Source organism: Equus przewalskii, chromosome 4, assembly GCF_037783145.1.
Source record: "Equus przewalskii isolate Varuska chromosome 4, EquPr2, whole genome shotgun sequence".
Lineage (NCBI taxonomy): Eukaryota > Metazoa > Chordata > Mammalia > Perissodactyla > Equidae > Equus > Equus przewalskii.
In genome coordinates, this window is record NC_091834.1 from 82,609,955 (window position 1) to 82,632,885 (window position 22,931).

At 36.1% G+C, this 22,931-nt stretch overlaps 1 protein-coding gene across 8 annotated transcripts in view; it reads right to left on the minus strand.

Annotated features, from left to right (window-relative positions):
- The window catches only part of ZNF800 (zinc finger protein 800), a 47,856-nt gene extending 25,172 nt beyond the window's left edge, over positions 1-22,684 (minus strand). For 3 of the 8 annotated variants that reach the window (XM_070616534.1, XM_070616530.1, XM_070616533.1), the window contains exons 1-5: positions 22,023-22,667; positions 21,438-21,556; positions 16,338-16,433; positions 7,431-7,574; positions 3,542-5,234 (exon numbers count right to left, since the gene is read on the minus strand). In XM_070616534.1, the coding sequence (XP_070472635.1) occupies positions 3,542-5,234; positions 7,431-7,574; positions 16,338-16,433; positions 21,438-21,498 (1,994 nt within the window). In that variant the 5' untranslated portion in view covers positions 21,499-21,556; positions 22,023-22,667. Of the gene's footprint in view, positions 1-859; positions 2,326-3,541; positions 5,235-7,430; positions 7,575-16,337; positions 16,434-21,437; positions 21,557-21,671; positions 21,887-22,022 lie in introns of those variants that run through there. The other 5 variants (XM_070616538.1, XM_070616535.1, XM_070616536.1 and 2 more) reach the window with 5 other exon arrangements.
- Positions 22,685-22,931: the final 247 nt, after the last annotated feature.

Genomic DNA, 22,931 nt, shown 5'->3' on the forward strand with positions numbered 1-22,931 from the left:
CTTCTAATCACTTCTTACTTGTTCATTCTACCTTTCTAAACTGGTCCCAGTTTAGCCTCTAACTCCTATGTCTGCCATGATCCATTAATTCGGCTATCATGATAAAATATTCCTAATCTGTGTAAGCCTTTCTAATTTACACAAGTCCTCACACAGTGCTATTTTTTTCTCTATGACCCAGATGAAGTCTTTTGACAGTCCTTGGAATCATCAATTTCTCCTTCTGAATTCCTGCTCTGTGGCCCTAGTTATTATGGAGGAGACAAACTGTGAATGGTCCTATGGAAACAGGTGAGGCAGAGAATTCCAGCAATTGGGCTCCCCTCCACCAATATCAGGCTATTTCTCTTTCTTCCCCTACAGTATTTAGCCACTAAAGCACAGAGAAAAAGACTGACATAGAGATGAAAGGCTGCAGCAAAAAGCTACTCCAAGCTTTTTAGGAATCCTTGTATCTCTTCACTGGTTATAGGTACTTAACTCTGGAAAATATCTTTGGAAAATGTCTTGTGTGTAGGAATGCATAAAAGATAACACCTTGCAAAAAGTCAAACATACAGGTTTAATGTGCAACTAATAAAGATGGTTTATAAACGAAATATCACCTACATATTTAGTTCCCTAAATATATTATGCTATTAATCATTAAAGTTAGACCTAAAAGTACAAGTTTTCCATAAGTGGAAAAGTAAATCTGTTTTTAAATTAAAGAGAAATTATCACTCTAATTCTTAAAAATAAAACTATCAGGATATAATTCAAGTGTAGCTGCTCATAGTCACTGAGTAAATTTAAATTTGATAATAAAACATTTAAAGTTTCAACCAATGCACCTTTGTTGAAGCACATTTAGCTGAAATAACTTCGAGTCTGGTTTATTTCCATCACATATAGTACATTTTTCCAACAAGAGCATGTACATTCAATATAGAACATTTCCAGCAACAGTTACAGTCTTTCTAGTTTCCTTTCACAGTATATTTTAGTGCAAAGCACTGGGAAGGGTAAATGTTTTTCTAGCTACAGAAGCATTTTATTATGACCTTGTGGATCTTCAAGATTTTAAGTTTTATACAAAAAGTATATAGATGGACAGGGTCCCTCCTAAGTACAGGTGTGTGAACCTACATAAAAACATGGTATAGTCTCTGCTGTACCTTTTAAAATTATAATTTGACAAAAATTACTAAAAAATAAAATATTCCCTAAAAAGTAAAAAATATTGATACACAAAGCCTGCCCAAAATTTCATAAAGATAGATGTACTTCTGTTTTTCCTAAAATCTTGATTACAAAAATGGACAAAAATTCATTATTTTCCAAATTTTACAGTAGGAATCAAATATTATCTAAAGTGGTCATTTAAGATTTTGTTAGGGAGAAAAAAATCAGGGTTGACACCCCCATATTCCTTTTTCAATAATATTTAAAGAAATAAACTAGTATCATTAAGAAGTGGTTGTGCATGGATTGTCTGCATCCATAAAATATCGTAAGCTATTTACTACCTTCATATTAATATTAGTAAATGTGTGGTCTTTTAAAAAAAAAGAAACTGAAGAATTAAGTTGCATCTATCATTAAAGTGCTTTGTATAAAATTTAAAGAAAAATAGGGGAATGTTTAATTTTCATAAAACCTCAGATGTTTACAAATGAAAAATGTAATGATCCATGGATGAAAATGAACTGGAACTTTCCTGTAGTATGTATTTTAGAATCAAACTTTCAAACATTTAAGTGCTGGAGAACAAGTTAGAAATAAATGGATGTAAAAATAATTACAAATATTTAGTAGGCTAAATATTTATAATGTGCTGATACTAATTTGTCTTTTGGTCCTAACATACACTCACTAGGAAATCATATATCTGTACAATGCAGATGAAAATTTTGCCAAATAAAGCAGAACAAAACTAAAATCACTAAGATATAAAGTCTCTGCAAATTAAAAATCACCAGTGGTGATATTTTCTTCAAGTTGTTGATCGCTTTAATCAACAAATTGTTTGGAAAACAAAATTTGCAACATTTTTGTAGAAACTGTAGACCAAATGCACAAAGCCAAGGGTGGTTAGCTGATAGACTGTGATGACAATATGTAATGTCACAGCTACTTGAAAGTGCTGGAAGAGGCAGTGCCTTAGAAATAAGTGGTTAGATGGTTATTTTAGTCTGAAAACAGCAGGTACAGTCGAATATTTATGAAAATGCTTTTCTTTTTTTCTCATAGTACCATTTGAAGACGTTTAGTGGTTCTAACACCAATTTAAAGTCTTTCCACAAAAATGAACTCCAAACCTTTTCGTACATCACTTGAAGTTATCTGAGGAGAAATGGGAATAAATGAACACTTTTGAGTTTACCAATAAAACCTTGTTTTTAAAACTATACAATAGTAAATAACTTCTAAAGGATGGTTTCATCTCATGTTTTCCTCACAAATTAAAAAATGTGTGATAATCAAACCACAACATTTAACCTATTGAGCACTCAAACTAAGCATACTGCTTTAGAATGTGAATCCAAAACTAATTTAATACTAATTAAATATATTAAATGCCCTCATACAAGGGACAGAGATCTGAAGGTAAACTTTAAAAATATACAGGGACTTGAAAAAACAAGTATAGGGAGTCTACTCTTTATTTCAAAATATTGCATTTTAAAAACCTACATTTGTTCCAAAATCTTCTAAAAAAGTAATATTTTTTCTTCTTCCCAATAGGGATTTTATATTTCTTGCAATGCACAACCACAAAAAAAAAGAAAAAAACCCCTACTTAATAATATTAACTACGTTGAAATGATCAGCAAAAAGTTTATTTAAACAAAAATGGAAAAATAAGAGGATTTTGGACCTAAATAATCACTTTTTCCATAGATTAAGAAACAGTAACACATACTCCCGAGGAGAAGGAAAAAAAAAATTCAAATTTCTGTTTATGAAGTTTCCCCCTTCGCCTGGAAGCACTATGTTAAATGTAAATAATAAATGCTAATTGTTCTAAATTCAATTTGGGGATTTTTTCTGAGTACAGCACTTTATTTAGCTGTCACAGATTATTTTTTACAATAATTACAGTGCCTCAAAAGACTTTATTCCTATAATTATCGCCTTCACAAATTCACTCTAATATATTTAACTTTCCTACAATGTATTAATTAGTAGACTAAGTCACTGAATCAAATTAAACCTGTGCAAAGTTAGTTAAACAAAAGACTTCTATTGTAAACATAAGCCAATATAAATGTATGCATTTTACAACATTGAGAGGAAAGCACTGACCCTGTGCCATCTACCTATAACTATATTGCATTGTCCTGTGGAAGATAAGTTCTGAAGTTAACTTTTGTTCCCAAGCCACTGGAATAAAGGTCACTGAAGAGGTAAATGCAATATGCACATCACTCTTGCAGTTCCCATTGCCATAAGATATATGGAAGCAAACGTGTTAAAATGGAACCAGCTATAAATTATGGTCAAATGATTTTTTTAGTTCGATGGGGGAAAAAAGCAAAACTCTGTAACCGTTCCTCACCAGACAAGAGCCTTAGATCTTGTACTTCGGCCTTTGGTTTTGTTTCCTTCAGGTGAATTGGAAGCATTTGCCTTATGAGTTTTCTTATGATGTTCAAGATAAGTCTTTTTGGCAAATGCCTTTCCACATTTATTGCATCTGTGAAGAGAAAAGTTTTTTGTGACTTTTACTTCAATACCAACGTCAGCTACTTCATACTTTTTACTAGGAGAGTTAGAAGTGCCATCATGTTTTGAATCACTATGTTTTGCTTCATCCTTTGAAGGGCCCCTTTTTGCCACTTTATTTAGAACAAAATCAATGGGCTTTTTTATAGCTCTGATCTCTAAACTGGCTGTAATTTTCCCAAGATAGCGGGATGACTTTTTATGAACCACAGTTATATGTCGTATCACATCACGTTTCCGACGAGTTTCATAAGTGCAAAGAGGACACTTGTAGAATTTAACATAAATGTTATTCCCATCTGTGTGCAACTCAATGTGTTTAGTCAAGTTCTGTTTGGAAGTAAACTGACGTTTACAAAGTTTACAGTAAAGCTGCTTAAAGTCAAAGCCAGCTGAAAGTTTTGGTTTCCTGGTTTTTTGCTGGCCACCTGCAGCAGACGGACTACTTGATTTAGGGCTTTCAGAGTCTTGTTTAACTTTATTTTTCTGTGCTGCCGGTGTGTTCTTTTTTTCATTTGAATGATTTGTTCCCTTTAATTCATTCTGTGGAGAATGGGTAATGGAAGGGGGTGAAGATTCTACAGAATCTGCTGGTTCAACTTTAACTTTTATTTCTGAACTGCTGGCAGTATTATTAGGGCCTTTCTCTCTTTTAGAGTTTGTTCCAGAAAGAGTTATCTTGTGGACAATTTGCATATGTCTTTTAAGCATTATTTGTGAACTATATTTCCTCTTGCAAAGGAGGCATTTGCATGCAGTTAAATTGTATTCAGCCTTTGAAGACGACTTTTGTTTTCGAGTCTTAAAAGATTTTTTAGGAGAAACAGGATCCAGGAACAAAGGTTGCCCAGGCTTTGTTGCTATATCAGGAGTAATTGAATCCCTCCTTAGTCCTCTATGAACTTCATCAAAATGCCTCCTTACATTCGCTTTTGTAGCAAATGATTTACAACATACTGGACAACTCCTACTTAATGGAACTAGAACATTCTTACTGCGTCCTTTAGAGGATTGGTTTGGATTCTTTCGTGTTTCAATGTACTTTTTTAGTTCTTCCATCTTTTTCTTGTGTACTTTTCGAATGTGACGACGAACACCTCGTCTGGAATTGAATTCTTTTCTACAAAGACAACATATCAACTGGTGACCAAAATCAGAATTGTCAGAAGTTTCCAAGTCAGCCTGTGATTCCTGAGGTTGTTCATCAGATGTAGGTGCCACTTCATCTGCAACAATCTCAACAGGCGGGGGCTCTACAGTTTCCACCTCTGTATCTGTGACTGGTACTGTCTTAGACTGTTCAGTGCTAGTTTCCTGTATTTGAACTTCCGTTTGTTCAGGAGGATTGCTTGACTCTGTGACTTCAGTAGGATTATCAGTTCTTGAAATGTATTGAAACACTGCATTTTGATTAGTTTCTATGGGTTCTAGCTTAATAATATATTCTCGTTTGTCCACACTTGGATATATGGCTTCTAGGAGATCGTTTATGGCTTGGCTTTGTTTATCGTTTACATCAGGAAGGTCTGTTAAGGAAAAAACAACATTTTAATCTGAAACAATTAGCCTGCTCTAGCCTTCCTAATATTTTAAAACGTATCATGAACCTCTATCTTAAAATTTATTATATTACTAGTTTTTATTTTTATAAGAGCATTATCTACTTTTCAGTATTTTATGAAGATTAAAAACTAGGGTTAATTAAACTAAAATTTGCTTTAATTTAAAATCTCATCATAATATGCAAATGATAAGGAACAGATACAATCTGAAGAGCTACTACTTCCACTTCTAAGTGCCCTTACTACAAAGTATATAAGCACAAGGGTATCCTAAACAATAAAAATAATATTTCATATTTTTAGGCTAGCAAAGGCAAGTCAAAGTTCTCATAACCGAAGATGGATAAAACATCATGAAAAACATTACTATATATAAAAATTTTCTTTTTTTAGAAAACATAACAGCATTCCTATTAACTTAGTCCATACAAATAATCTAGTCTAATTGTATGGGAACATCTGAACACCCTATAGAAATGAAAAAGTAAGATTTGTTGGAAAATAAGTAAACATGAATGGCATGATATATAGAAGTATTTGCTAAACTCAGTCCTATTATACATCTTCTTAATAAGACACAATTCTATTAAAACAAATGATTAAAAACTATAGATTTATTCCAAAAATAGAGCTATTTTTATTTACTTGTGCAATAATTACACTCTCTATAGGCAATCAAATATTCCTATTGTAACAGAGTTGTCTAACACTGGCTATGTTTCCACATACAACTCTAAAAACTAGCTATAAATACAGCATCAAATCTGATATCTATTTAGAAATCAAGAAATGATTCATTATAGTTCTTCTTGTCTACTCATCTTCCTTTTTAAAATGGATAAAACAGTGTCTATAAGAAGGATGACACTTTCATAGAACTATTTCTAGAATGGGTATTGTCAAGAAGAGTGAACAATAATCCAGCAAATCCATTTATCTATTTCCCTCTATAAGTCAACTTTACACTAAAAACAACAAAGAATAACTACCAGAAAATTAACTAATTTTCTATTATACTTTAATTGAAAGGTTACATTTGAAACTGATCTCTATAGACTGCCTTTTCATTTATATCTCAATGACAAAAAGAAGAAGAAAATCTAACAGTAATAGGAAAAGTTTCCAGACAAGTATGAAATATTCATTTCATCTATGTCCTATAATATACTTTAAGCAAGCCTCCTGCTAATAATTAAAACAGTACTTTTGATATTTGGAGTTTGCATTTCACTCCCATCCCAAAAAGGTTAATTTGAAAAATGTACAAAATCCATAATGCAAATATAATATCAAACTGACAAAGTAAGTTCTATATTTTTAAGTCCACAAAGAGTTAAATCCCTGAACAAGAAATAAGGAAAGTAATCTATTACTTATTAAAATATTTTAAGGAATATATATTAGCTCTTTAAAGCAAGAAAATAACACGACTACATATACTGCTAACTTAATCATACAGGGACAACACACTTAATTCAACAAACATTTGGTTCCACGAAGACTTTATAAGCCTACTACCTGCCTTCATCACATAAGCCATTTTGGATCTCAAGTTAGCCTGTAACACAATCTAATTTCTGATAAAATGACTGATCTAAATAAATTTCACTGAGAATAAAACCGATTTTCAAATTAAGACCCAGAAGACACCAAAAAGATTAATAAGTATTTATTAATGCTCTCCATCATTCCCAAGAAATCAACTTACTTACTCATTCTTTGCTTTATTTCCAACACTTTCATTTATTTAAGGAGAATCTAAGTAAATGATCAGTCCTATTTGGTAACGAGTTGTTAAAGAAGTAAAGAGGGAAAATATCAATACCCACTTCAAGCAATAATATTTTAACTTACAAAAATCCTGAATATAAACTATCTGGTCCACATAAACATTCAAAACAATATTCAATATTTTAATACAAATAAATATACTCATAAATCTAACCTCATCCACCTTTAGGAAAATCCAAGTGAAAAGCACTGATATGAACGTATCTATATAAGAAATTGAATATAACACTGAGTCAAACATTTAATTTTATACTCCATCATTAAAGTATCTGTAACTAGATATTAATACCATGTTAACACAAATGTATAGTTGTAGTATAAGAATACTTAACTGTAAAATGCGTAACTGAATATCTGAATAAAACTTACTGTCATCCATTTGGAGACTTGGTGGGCAGTAGAATTTTTTATGGGTAATTAAATTCGGTAACCCTCTGAAGAGACTGCGGCATAATTTACATTCAAAAATAGTGTCCACGTCTTTTAATAAAATATGCTTAAGTTGTTTAGTTCCTGAGGGAAAAAAGAGAAGAAAACTTAACACAAAAGGTAATTTTAACATGCAGTTTTAAACTGGGCAACCACTGCTGACAATCCAAAAGTACAGTTTTATTCTAAAAACAAATATAGGCATTGCCAATTTCTACCACAGTGTATTGAGAGCTAAGTAATAAACTAAGTTCTAAGCAAAATCTTACTACCAGTTTAGATATTGGGACAGCTAAAATTGATGCTCTTTTTTCTAATTCAGCAGCCAATCAATTCTTGGGACATCCCAACAGTGGTTCCAACATTTGGTTGATCATCACAAGGAGCTGGGAATAAAGCTGTACGTGACCCACCCCCAGAGATTCTGATTCAATAGATCTAGAGTGGGACATCAGAATTAAATGTCCCCCCAACACACTCCCTGCCAAAGTTTTTCACTGGTTCTTCTAGCTCTCTTCTGCATCGGGAAGTGAACATGGAGTTTTGCAATACATTTTCCCCCAATTCCTTAAAGAAGGTCAAAATTGTGTCACAGGATTGTCAGTGACTTTTCTTTTTAAATTCAGCTCAAATTACTTCAGGTTCTGGGCCAATATGGGATGATGGCCATTTAGTGTGATAGTAGAGAATCCTTGCCCATAACTTGAATTTTGCTTAGGCCTATTGATACCACTTTAAACTTATTCAAAGCCTGTCTTCCCTCAAAAACTTACCCAATTGCAATTAATTAAATATTGATATAATTACTAGTTTAAAGCCTGTCTCCTCCACTAGATCACAAATGCTAAAGCAGCCAAGAAAAAGGCTGTCTTATTTACACAACTACAAAGTATTAAGCTCTAGTAATGCTCAATAAATATTCGTTGAAGAAATGCCACTGATCTAAGGAATCTAAGCATTTTGACAAAAGATCAAAAAGTAGAGAAAAAATAAATGGCAATAAGCATCTATCTTTAAAAATAAAAACATCCACCAGGAATAAAAACTAATGGAACTTCTTTTGTCACTACTTCCTACAGGTCTTTGCCACAGGAAAATTGACAAAACTGATCTTCAATGCTTTACTAATTAATGAGCTTTTAGCTTCCTCAAATAAAAAAAAAAATGATAATATTGACTTAAAGAGGAAAAAGCGAAAGGGTCCTGAAAAACACCTTTCAGACTATCTAGGCACAAAGCGTTCCATCATTCAAAAGGCATTTTACTAGCTATTAAGCTCTGGGACTACTAAATAGTAGAAACAATCTCAGTAGTATAATTAATAGTGCAGGGTTCACACGTTAAATTAAGCTAAATTTAAACTAATGAATGTTACAATAAAACTGCAGAAGATCAAGGTGAAAGAGAAGACCTAAAGTTATCAAAAAGAAAAGTTCCCACAAAGAACTCGCCATTAGGGTGAATACAAGGGAAGTGCCAAAAAAAATATCCTCTAAACATTTTATATTCAGCTAAATTACCATCAAGTGTGAGGGCAAAATGAAGATCCACAGTCATTAAAGCAAACACACAAACAAAAACTACCTTTTAAAACTCTCAGATACTCACTAAAAGAAGAAATGCAGGAGATACAATAAATGTAATCAACTACTAAAGTGATTTTTCTTTATATTCATTTATTGATTTTTATTTTATACTTTTCATTGTAGTAAAATATACATAAAATAAAATTTACCATTTTAACCATTAAAAAATATATGTATTGTTGGGTCCATAAAAGTTAAATATTTCTGACTCAATCTTTCGTCAACCTGTTTACATTCAATTTTTGTATTAATCATTTTATATTTTATTATCATTTTGAAGATAGGCCAGCCCTCAAAATTCTACTGCAAATTATCAGGTTATGAGAACTTTACAAAGTCTTTAGAGTTTCCAATTCTGATATTATCTCGCCATATGGCCTTAAAGAGCGGTATAATCTTTACACTTTGGTTCACTCATCTTGTAAAACGAACAAACCAAACCTATCTTAAAGAATTATGAAAGAAAATATAAACCTAAATCCCAGAAAAATTAAATTATATATCTGAGTTTCTTTGGGAGAAATATATATATTGAAATAGTTCTCACTTTCCAAATCAACATTTATGCCACAAGACCATATTACCACAAAACCAAAAAACATAAATTTTAAAAGATTCAGAGGATAGCTTGGATATTATTCTTTATATAAAAGTAAATTCACATACATACTTACATACACACACACATATATTTCCCTAGTGCATTTCACGTTAAAAATATACTGGCAATAGACTGCTAAATACTAAATAGTTCAGTTAACCTCATAGGTGACTGACAAACTATGAGGTAAACTGATAACTTTAGATAAACCTCTCTAACTGACCTACATATATAGTTCTCAGGAAATGTAGTTGAGTGTATGACCAGTAGAAAGAAAACATAGGATATTTTTGCACACTTTAATTCTACGTTAAAAGACCTGCTAGACCCTTACTAAAGATTCAATTCTGCCTTTCAAGATAGTCAAAAAAGAACTGAAGAGGCACACAGAAATAACCTGAACTAGGTTTAACTTAAGAATTCAACTGAAGATTTAAATAGAAAGTACAATATGCAGTTATACATAAAAATCAGTTACTTGTAAAAATATAAGACTGCATCCCTAAAGCAGACATATCATTTTGTCTACTGGGTTCTCTCAATCAACCATACAAAAACAAAAACAATATCAATTTCTTATTCAGTCCTAGGTATAGAGTTAGTTATAGTCAGTAAAGATGACATATTTATCCCAATAAGCATCTCCCTGGAAAAAAGTATCTGGCTCTAACCTTGACTAATCAATCTTAATTGTCAATCACAAATGCTCTAAGAGGACAGAGAAGAGATCTTTAATTCTTACCTATATTCCCAGCCCCTCAGGACCATGCCTGATTGACATTTGTTAAATGATATATTGGAGAGCTCTCTCTGCTTAATAAAATCTTCATTATAAATAAGATTTTTTTAGTCTACATAAAGTTGACTAAAACAGGGACTTGAAAGACTTTCTAACTCTTACACATGTTACAAACGAGAAAAATGAGATATTCCTCATTCCATAAAGACAACAAAAGTTTTCCCCTAAAGTTAGTTTCAGTTGCCATTTAAGGTTTTGTTGTTTTTCCAATGGGGACATAATGGCTTTATTCTAATCAGCTACAACTGCTTTGCTCACTAACGATTAGACACAGCCAATCCAACTGCGCCTCTGTCAATAGCTAAAACTTTCTATCACCTGAGACAACAAGAGACACGGTCATCCAGACAGCAACATAAAGTTCTTCCACAACTCGATCCTGAGAAAGAGACAGCCAGGCTGCCTAACTCTTAAAGACTCCTTTCCCTATATTAATAATTCTCTTTCTTGCCTTAGGTTTTTAAATTATCTTAGAAGTCACTACATACTGCTTATATAGATCATCAATCAGTATCTTTCCAAAAACCAGCCCTCCAAAGGGTAAGGCTTTGGATTTCTAGAAATTAATTAGCGAGTATTTCAGATTCTCACATATAATAGGTGCTCAACAAAAATTAAACTTCATCAAGGGTTTATCTTGTGCTATCCCTTAAGGCCAAATACACTGTATACGTTGACTAAAATATTTAAAAGAATTTTTTCAAAAGGAATGAGTATTCAATTTTACATTAGATTGGATGGCAGTCACTTTACATGACTAAATATTAATTCTAACTCTTCTGTGCTATACAGAGGAAGATAAGCATTCATTTTTTTTTCTTAATATACTGCTTTGTTGGTTAATGACCATCTAAGTTGCGGCAGTAATGATTTTTAAATGGTATACTGCTTGATCTATTGTTGACATACATGAGCTCAGTCTTCTTTAGGATGAGTGTTTAACCACAGTATCATCCCAACACTGCAATCAATCTGTAATGCCTGTCAAACCTCCTGAGTTCCAAGACCAGTATGAAGGAAATTTCTAACTGATCATCCCTTAAAATAAGTAAAGGTAAAAAGTAGAAAAACTTAAGAAAATTGAAATTGTTATCTTAAAACCACCACCTACAAGGGTTGGTAAAAAAAATTACTAGGTTAATTATGGAACACTGCCACACACAACAATAAGTTTATAAGTAGAATAAAATTATTTTAGTGCCGACTTCGTAAATCTTTTAGTCTAGTCTAAAAACCATTTATTGAACACTATTAAATACCAGGTACAATGTTATTCACTGAAGACATGAAAGTGAAGGATATGATCTGTGCCTTTGAGAAATTCCCAGACTAATATAAATGGCTGCTCTCCTAAGAATACAGCCCTAGGTGACATGCTTTGAAGATGAACGGAAGAACAACAAATCAAACAAATAAATCTACATTTTTCTTACTCACCCAAAAAACATCTAGTCTGATTTTAAATTCCTACAATTGCTATGTAATAAACAAACAAAATCTATCATATAATATGACACTCTCTTATGTATCTCTGACAAATCATACTTCCATCCTAAGCTTTTGCTTACAGAGTCAGGACTAAGACATCACCATCCAGTCACAGCTTACACTAAGTGCAATTAATGTTTCTTTAAGCAGTAAAATAAGAAAAAAAAAACCCTTCTTCTAAGAAGTTAAATGACTAAACCTAAATTTAAGAAGATAACAACAAAAGATAACAACACACAAAGCTAATTCTCCTTTTTCACTACAGTTTATTTCTCCCTAAGATTCCAAAAAGATGCTGTTTCTTGCGCACAGTAGCAATGTATTCTACACGTAAAATCTTTTTTCTACAACATTATACACCAGCTCTTTTTACAATATCATACATTTCAACAACTCAATAAAAGAAGTCAACTTCATATTACAGACCAGTTTTGGATACAGGACAAAACAATTATCCTTCTCTTTTCTCTCCATTTTTTTGTCTTCAACCTTTGGACATTCCACAGCTCCTTTGCCTCTACCAGAAGACTAAGAGACTAAGAAAGAATATTAAGCTTGATTAAATCAATTTTAATAAATGTCTCATGGAAGCACACCTTTTTTTGTTCTTTAAAATTTTGTTTCAGTTTGGGGAGAGAGATCAGGAAGGGAACAAGCTAAAAGTGTAATATAAAGGAGGGAAATTTGAAGACACCAAGTCACAGATGTGATCCTAGAAGGACTAACAGAGCCAAGGCAAGGCTCCAGCAAAGGGCAGGACACAGTCAAGGTAGTACCTGAAGCCAGGGATTCAGAGCAAATGGCATGTCTCAAGTCACCCAACCATCACAGATTTCAGAGTAGAAAATCTGTAGGTTGGGGCAAAACAGGCAGCCTCGTAAAAAAAATGCAGCATGTATCTATGGACAGATGTCAAACAACAGTGGAATGCACTGTTAACAAAGCAAAGATACATAACAGTGTGCAGAGTCGGCTACCAGGTGTATTGGGAAGAAAATGAGGGATATATACTTGTATATGTATATAAGATCTCTGGAAGAAGACACAAACCACATAGCAGTGGTTGCCTGAGCAAAGAGACTTATTTTTGTACTTTCATATACTTTTTTGTACTTCTTTACTATTTTTTTTAAAACCATGGGCACTTATTACTTATTCCAAAAAGAAAAATCTATTGAAATTAATTTACAAGTCAAGCAAACAGAAATAAAGAGATAGCAGAGGTCAAAAAGAATTTGTAATTTAAAGCTAAGAAAACAGTCAAAAGCAAAAGCTGAAGTGTGAAGCAGAGGATGGGTCAAAACTGGTCAAGTAGTCAGTACAGCACACATTGGGTTGGTGGACCTAAAAAATTAGTCACCACCGGGGCTGGACCCCTGGCCAAGTGGTTAAGTTCGCACACTTTGCTGCAGGCAGCCCAGTGTTTCAATGGTTTGAATCCTGGGTGCAGACATGGCACTGCTCATCAAACCACGCTGAGGCAGCATCCCACATGCCACAACTAGAAGGACCTACAACGAAGAATATACAACTATGTACCGGGGGGCTTTGGGGAGAAAAAGGAAAAAAATAAAATCTTAAAAAAAAATTAGTCACCATCTTCCTCAGCATTTTACAAACTTCCAGCTTGGGTAGGAATTAATACCAGGTCATATACAGCCCAGTGTAAACAGAAGGTGAGTCACTTACATAGAGATGATACAGTAAGTGAAGACAACTATCTGAGCTTGAAGATAAAGGTAGATATCCTAACACATTATTATTGCCCAATCTGACTTAGCCTCTGTAAGTTAACAAGAGCAAAAGCATGGACTCCAGAGTTCAATCTTCCATTTCTGTCAGATACATAACAACGCTAGAATAGTTCTCTAACTGCAATGTGTGTAACCCAGCTGTAATGCAAAGAGATGAGTCACTGAAGGTATGCTTGGGAGTAGAGTAGGACTGGCAGGAACTTACAAGAATCTCAGGGTGAGAAGGGATCTTAGGCCCTAAGTCATGTGGCCCAAACTTCCAACCCATCCTTCCAAGGTTTCAGTGGGTCACGGCTTGAATATCGCAGTGCTAAAGAAGAGCTACCCTAGTAGACTTTAGATTATCCAGATATGTAAAAGATTACTATCTTGAGGATATTAAAATTGCTTAGTTATGAGACACATTAATGAAGTAAAAGAATTCCTTTTTCAATCCAAAATTAGTTTCTTTATACCACTCAGCATATTTCTTTTTTTTTAAAAAAAAATTGGCACCTGAGCTAACAACTGTTGCCAATCCTCTTTTTTTTTTTTTCTGCTTTATCTCCCCAAACCCCCCCGCACACAGTTGTATATCTTAGTTGTGGGTCCTCTTAGTTGTAGCATGTGGGACACAGCCTCAACATGACCTGATGAGCAGTGCCATGTCCGCGCCCAGGATCCGAACCCTGGGCTGCTGCAGCGGAGCGCATGAACTTAACCACTCGGCCACAGGGCCAGCCCCTCAGCATATTTCTAAATCACCTCTAATTTAAATTATTGGGCACTTAGAGAATTAAAATTTCAGCATTTTCAGAACTTGCCTAAAAAAATAACTCAGAAGGCAAATTTGCTGGGAACATTTTAAAAATAACATGTTACCTGTTTCACAGTCCCTTTTCTTTAGCTTAGGTAGGAAAGAAATGGCAAACACAAAAAACAGATTTCACCACAGTGCAATAAGAAAGCAAATAATTTCATTTTTAAATTTTCACCTCCCAAAGTTAAAAAAAAATTTAGATTTTTGGGTACAGGGTCCTGTTGAAATGGTATTTTTTACAAGACAAAGCAAATTATGAATGAAGCAATCCTAACTTCTTAATAAAATAACACTATATTAAACTGACACAGTATAAAACAACCTTATTAATTCAAAATTATGAATTTTAAAAAAAGAAACCTACAGCAAGGAATACTACTAAACGTGAAAAGCTATTATCTTCATGTCCATGCTATGAGAAAGAACAAAAAGAATTTTTATCTCTATACTAAAAATAGCTAACAGAATCTTTTACTACAAACAAAAACTAACCATTCTTCCGTTATGCCAAAAATATATTTAAATACTACCCCTAATTAGTAAAATTTTAATTGTATTTACATTAGGAGAATTTGATTTGCCAGTTATTTCTGTTAGCCAAGGGCAATTATCAAGTAAAAAAAAAACAACAAAACACCCTAAAATAGTTTATACTACTATCCATCATGAGCACGGTCATATAGTATACACTCAATATTTACTGAATTAAATACACTACATAAAAGCAATGCCATTAGGACTATAGACGAAAAGTCTAAGAAATAGATCTTAGAGAGTCTGAAATTAAAAACTTTTTATTTTAGATTAAGGAACAATCTATTTCCTAGAATCCTAAAATAAAGCAAATATACGCTCTTTCCCTTTATGATGATTTAAAAACAAGCACCTCAAAAAATAGCTCATCAATACAAAATAAGTGGTTGCATATAAACTATCTTTTCCTTTGAATCTCAGAAATTTTTCATTAAGATAGTAAGCTTTGAAATAACAAAAGATATTCTAATCTTTTAAGTGTCCATCAGTCATGTGTGTTTGCTTGTTCATATTTGACTCAACAGTCTGCAATGCAACAGAAGTAAAATCCACAAGAAGTAGACAAGTGGATTATAAGAATCACAGCAACCTAAGATCTTACTGATAACACGGGTTCTAACAGTTCTCAATCATTTTACGTAATAAGCAACACCTATTTTAAAGCACTGGATTGCAACTGCACAAAACATACTTATTATATATCCAATTATTATAGTAATCTAATGGAAAGAAAAGCTAAATAAATGTATCTGAACATTTCAGTGCTGGAATAAGTCTTTTTTTCTATCTTGTGCACTACTAAAGACACTGAAACTCCAGGGTTACGCACGAGAAGGTAAATCACATAAACAGAGATGATAAAGTAATTAATCTAGAACAAGTGACATCTCAGACATTCTGAGTAAGTAATCTACTCTGCCAAAGCTTATAAAGACCCAGTATAATTTACTATTGCCCTTTGAGAGTTTATAAACAACATGCTAAAAAATAACAATGAACTTTTAAGAGGAAGAGATACTTTACCAGAAAATATACCACATAATATATTTCTTTAAACCACATTAAATAAGTTAATTTTAAAATTAACATATAATGTATAGTACTGAAAAAAAACCCTCTATATCAAGTCAACATTTATTCATCCACTTTTTAAAAATATGACAAAGTATTCTATAAAGAAAACAATGTACACATTTTAATATTTTTAAAAAATTATTTCTAAGGATTTCTAGGTAGTTTTTAACTACTATGTGAAAATTGAAAAATACATCCTAAAACATTCATACCTGATCGAAAGCACTCAATTATTTGTTGAATACCAGATTTGGATGTCTGTAGTGGTTGCTGTAACAAAGGAGCATCTCCAGGTTCCAGGATATAAACTAGATGGAAGACAAACACCCACCCCAATCCCCACAAAAAAAGGGTTATTTAAATCATTTACTATTGAAGTAAAACAATGATTTGCTACAATCATATTAATGACAATCATACTTGTTTGTATATATTTCATCATCATCTTTGTAAGGCAACATGAAATAATGGAAAATAAATAACTAAAATTATTCTCAATTCAAGGCTACTTAAGGTTAGACATGAGGTTCAAATGCAAAGATCTTACTATTTTGGTATTATTTAGTACATATTCATCATATTTGCCTTTTTATTCCCCTTGAAAAGGAACAACTATATTTAACCAAATTTCTAGAGCAATGATGGCCTACCCACACCTCATACACCATTCCAAAACCCTCTGGACAATCTAGCACAACTTTCTGGGCAATGATGAGAGCAAAACTCAAAAACCACTGCCTAAGGAAAGAAAAACTGGTCAAGTGCACAATGACAGATGTACAAGAATGTTCACTGCAGCACTCTGCAACATAGTAAATAATTGATAAAAATTTCAAACAACTTAAAAGTCTCTCAAAAGGAACCAGACTAAATAAACCTTGAAATATCCATACAACAGAAACTCTCACAGCTATTAGAAAGCATGAGCTAGATCTACATGTATTCACAACAAAGAATGTCAATAATAAGTTGTTAAGCAACAAAAACAGGTTGTAGATTATCTCATTTATATTAATATATCCTTCAATAGATTCATAAAGAAATATATTTAACATATATGTGTGTCTGTATAAATGCTAATACAAACACACAAAGTCTGGTGAGATACCAACAAAACTTAAAGGTTCTGTCAGGGTGGGTTTACAGGAGTGATTTTCACTTTCTGCCTTACACTTCAGTAGTGCTTCAGAGCCTGGGCTTTTAGACATGTGCATTTTAGAAAAAGCATTTCTATAATGAGTAAAAATAGTATTTCCATTTTAAAAATAAAAATTTTCATTTGCATATACAGAGGTCTCTCTCATCCCTGCTTTCCAATATTTTCAGATTAGCAGTGTAAATATATAATAAATTAGATGATGGTAATATGAAACAAGGTAACTGAAAAGGAAAACTGAGTCTTCCACCAAATATCAAATAAAGAGAGAGAGTTGTGGTGTAGAAAGAACCGGCCACTTTAATCACCGTTTTTTTCAACATGCTATAATGTTCTACTCAACTATCATCATCTTAAGTCAGGATCACCTGCTTAGCGTGGGGAGCTAAGGAGAGTTACTTCAGTAACTGGTGCTGCCACCGCTTCAGGACCTGGGCTTGGACAGCATTTAGCTTTCTGATAAGGGGGCTAAAGCCTGCTGTGTTGTGTATATAGACACAGCCTTAGATTCTCCTTTAGGCTTCCAGTCCTGTGCTCAGTGTACACAAATGGGAGGAACTATGTCTCAGGAGTATGTCATTTCATTAAGCAAAATTTTCCCAATTTTAAGAGACACTAGGGGTATTTTAAATGAATTCAGAATACATACACAACTACAACTCATTTTGGGAACATCTGACATTGGCACTAACATCAGTGATTAAGAACATAAGACTCCACATCTGGACTATGATTAGATACTAAAAGTATCTAAATCACAGGGTTGTGTGAGGATTAAATCAGCTAATGCAGGTAAACCAGTTAAAAGAAAGCCTGGGATACAGTAAGTGATCAATAAATGCTCTTTCACCACCATCATCATCAACATCATGTACAAATCAATTGCTATCCTGACCCCCAAAACTGAAAAATCTTTTCCAAAACGTGAAAAGTAGAATTCAACCCCTTAGAGAAACAACAGCAGAAGTTTGTAAACAGATTGATGATATCGTTTATTTGGATTAGATGGATCTCTTTTCAGTATCTGTACATTATAACAACTGGTAACTATTTACAAAAAATAGTAATAAATACAAAACAGAGGGCAGAAATTGTACAACTGTAAAGAACTAAAAGCTTCAAGGTCTGGCTCCGTAAATGGCAAGAATTCCAGAAAGGGAGAATAAAAAAACAGTAATGAATAAGGGAGGGATATGAGAAAAAATGGAAACTCCTCCTTACAGCCCCTTTCTTCATCTAGGTACATGCTCCAGAAAACTTTCTATAACACACCAATTTCTGCTTCCACATGACATCATCTGATTTTAAAGCTAGAGCAAAATTTTGTTATCCATCATCAACAGAACACTGTTACCACCAGAATACATATACAACTTGAGACAGCATTCAAAACAACCCCAGGGTTAGCTTAGTTATGCATGGACACATCAATTTAGTATACACATTGGTGCAGTTCCCATTGTAAGAAAACATCCTTTCTTCACTTGAAAACATACTCTCAACCCTAAAAAACTTTATATGTTAATATTTTATAAAATTTCCTCTTACATATCCTATCATCCCTCCCAAGATCAGGTTACATGATCACTTAGGAAAAAAACATCATCTCCCTCCAACCAAAAAAAACCCAAACCCCTAGAAGTTAACATCTTTCTTTACATCCTTCCAAGAATACACTTCCCAGAATAAAGTACTTATTTTTGGAAGAGTCTCTCCCACCTTAAAACCAGCCCCTTAAAAGATCCTTCTACTTATGATGTCTGAGATTTGCTCACAAATAATACAGAGTTGGGGAGCAGTTGGAGGGTGGAGGAGGGAATTGAGGGGAGGGGAGAATACAGATGAAGAGACTGTCCAAGTATTGATAACCGATGGAGTTGTGTGATGGTTATACCAGGTTCCTTATACCATTCTCTCAACTTTTGAATGTTTGAAAATTCCATAATAAAAAACATTCTTAAAACATAACTAAGAAAATACTTTACATACACCGACAAGCTTGTAACACCACCTTCTACTACGAACTGACGCATCCTATCAAGGCCTCCTCAGGAACACACTGCTCTCATTCAGGAACTCACCCACTATTCATAATCCAAACAAGGACAGACCTCTCAGGAGAGCCCATTAAAACAATTTCTCAAACATCATGTCATCTTCTTCCCTCCATCTGAGGGCATCCTCTTTTAAAAACTATCATAACATCCTCCCACTCAGCACATACTTTCCTCTGAAATAATGACAATTAACTACCCTACATGTTAACAGACTTTTAGCTTTCCACTGAACTAAATCCTCAGAAAGTGTTTAATTCTAGGTAAGAAAGCAAAGAAACACCAACTGCTTCCGAATGACAATCTGAAAAATAAACTGCATGCGAAAAGTTTCGGGTAAAAGAAAGCTGAAATTTTTAAATTAACGCAACTTATCTGAATTCTTGTTAATGGGGAAGAGAAAAGAAGCCAAAGAGCTCCACTACATATTAAAAAGTTCAACTCCAGAAACCCTCTTGAAAGAGACATTCAAGTCTCTAGAAAACTTGAATTACCAGAATACACTAAATAGGGTATGGTCACAAATTATCTTGGTTATTTACTTGTTTATGTCTCTCTCTTCCCACTCAAAAGTTCTATGAGGGAATGACCTTATCTGTTTTGTTCACCACTTAGAACCCCATTGCCTTGGACAGTGCCTAGCACCTAATAGGTGCCCAACAATAATTTGTCAAAGAAATAAAGAAATGAATGAACAAATTTCTTCCTAAGTAAGAAGTTTTAATAAGATGATTTCATTAACTAATGCACCTTAACTGACTTGAAGTTTTCTCAGGAAAAAAACTGGAATAAAAGGTCAATGGAACACAAGTATAAAAGGCATTTGCAGCCTTCTACTTCAAAACCAGCAAACTCCATTCAACATCTAGTAAAACATAAGTGATACATCTTCATTTCAAACACACAAGAAGCATGAAACAGTGCTGAAAGTTAGATAGGTCAGGGGGCAGTTGAAGAGAAACTGGATCCCACCCTGGGACTGCCCATTTTATTAGCAGAGGTGAGTTATTACTGATTTCCAATAAATCAGTAGGGATAGGGTCATAGAACAAATTTTATTCTCATGTATACCAAAGTTTTCTAAAACTGGAAGTTCATCCCCTTTACCACTGCCATTATTTCCCATTAATCAAAAAAGTGCTCTACTTGAAATGAACTCTACTGTTATAAACCCGAGTACACTAGTGCAGCTAACATATTCCAACAAAAACCAAGCAAAAGTATAAAAAGCCCTAATAACTTTTACGTCAAAAATAATGATAAACACCTGCCTTTGAACTAGACTAGAATAGCCTTTATTTGGTTCAGTGACAGTATGTACTCAAGGATTCCCTTTTAAGTTGTACTTCCAAATGCGACAAGTACATCACACTTCTAATAAGTAGAAAAGCTATCAATAGTTTATCTATCACATTTATCAACTTAAAGTTTTCCAATATTCTGCATCAGACTCCAAAAAGCAACTTGTTCATTACATAAACTCAACCAAAAAAAGTTCCACTGAATAACTATCCTAAACACTCTTAGGTATTCTATCTGAATAATCAGATTTTTTATTTTGCAATACAATATATTCTGTCCAAGAAATTTTTTTTTAAGAGTTGCACTTCGCAAATCCTGACTCTCCCAACAAGTTGAGTTCGACAAACTTTTTTTCTAGCCCAAATTAAACTCATTTTTAGGCTCTAAGCACTATTCTCTGATAAAAACGCATAGGAAACTTTAAATAACTTTCACGAAGATAAACGCTAGTACTCTACCACCTCTTTTTTCGTTTCTCTTCAGTTTAAGACGTGCACGGAGCACGGGGACATACTACTAACTGCAGGCTGCCTTGAAAGAGAAGGAAAAGGGACCCAGTGAGCGATCTCGTGGAAAAGATTTAAAGTGACACGCAGTACTTTTTTGAAGGGATAAAGCAGGGGAGACCTCTTGTTTGCTCAAGCTTTTAGCTTCATAACTGGTTTTATGCTGGGGAAAATTATAGCCTGCTGACTTAAGAACGACTTCTTGGGCAAGAGGGAAAAAAAAACCTAGAAGGAAGCAGCAGGCCGAGTGGCTCTGACGGAGGCAAAGTCACTGGAGAAGAAAGGGGTATATACCTGGTTCACAGCATCCGTGATGATGGTGGTCAGTCTGACAGTATTTGTCCCTTAAAGGCATTTTCAGCGGGCGCGACCTACTTTCCTCTCACTGTAAGAAGCTCTTCATCGCGGCTCGGCTGTGGAAAGAAGCACAAACCCGTCACTCACCCTCAACTTCCTGGGGGGCCGGGGCTGCGGGTGCCAGATCGGATCCCCTCACCCGCCCTCCGCCTGCCGTCCACGGCCCCGCACCTTCCCTCGAACTGAAACGAGAAGAACGCGCCGCGGCTCCCCCAGCCCGAAGCCCGCACAGGTTCATCAGGCTACCCGGAAACGCGGCCGCGGGCGCGCAGCGCAGGGCGAGGGCCTGGACGGCGCCGCGAGCCGCGGCGGCCTCGCCGTCCCGGCCGGGCGGGCGGGCGCGCGCGGAGATGGAGACGCGGAGGGCGGCGGGCTCGGCCGGCGCCGGGGCCCGCGGGGCAGGGGCGGCCGAGGTGCGGCTCCCGCCCGCGGCCGGCCCACGCCGCGCCCTCCCGCAACGCACGTGCGTTGGGGTCTCGCCGGCGGAGCCCCGGACCCCACTACCAAGTGCGCCCAACTTACTTAACTCCTAGGGCGGGCAGGCGGAAGGCAGGCAGGCCGGCCGGGCGGCCGCGGGGACAGCCTGGCGTGGGAGGAGGCTTCGGGCCCCACCTGGCGCAGCCTCGGCGACCACGCGAAGTGCAGCGGGTTCGGGCCGACGCGCTCCCAAAGAATCCCGGGCGGCGCTGACGCGGAAGCGCCGCAGCTCACCTCGGCCCTCCGCGGCCGGAGGCGACGGCGGCGGCGGCGGCTCACGACGTCCCTCCGCGCTGGGGAGCTGGGCGGGCGGCGCGCGGGCGCAGGCAGTTGACAGGAGGAACCGCCCCGCAGCCGCCGCCGCCACCGAAGGAGCCGGAACCGGAGCGGTCAAGACCTGAGGCGCCCCTCGCCGGGGCAACGGCTGCCGCCGGAGCCGGCTACCCCCAGCGCCGCTCCACCTGCAACGGTCCCTCAGGCTGTTGGAGAGGGGCGGGGAAGAACGGGGTTTCCCCCCACCTTGGGCCTTTTTTGGTAGTAGTTGTTGTTTCAGGAAACTTTATTAAGTCAGTCCCTCTCCTTTTCTGTCTCCCCCTCCCCGAAGAGCCTGAGCTACCGCCGCAGAGCGGATAGGAAGGGGGAAGCTGAGACTCTCCGGCAGCGACAGGGAGCGACTGACTGACCCCGGACGGAGATGGGGCGAGGGCAGGAAGTGACAAGCTCTCGGAGTGGGTGGGGGGAGTGTGGCCGGCACGCCCGGGAGCGCCGCGCGCATGCGCCTGGCCCCGCGCCCCCGCCGGTGGGGAGGCGACGCGCCGCGGCCCGGCGGGAGGAGGGCGCCCTGGCGGGCAGCGCCGGGGCCGGCCCGGGGCTCGTTCAGCCACTCGCCCGCGCGTCCTCCCGCCAGCCGACGGAGAGCCCCAGCCCCGGGCTGCGCGCGCTGCGAGGTGTGAG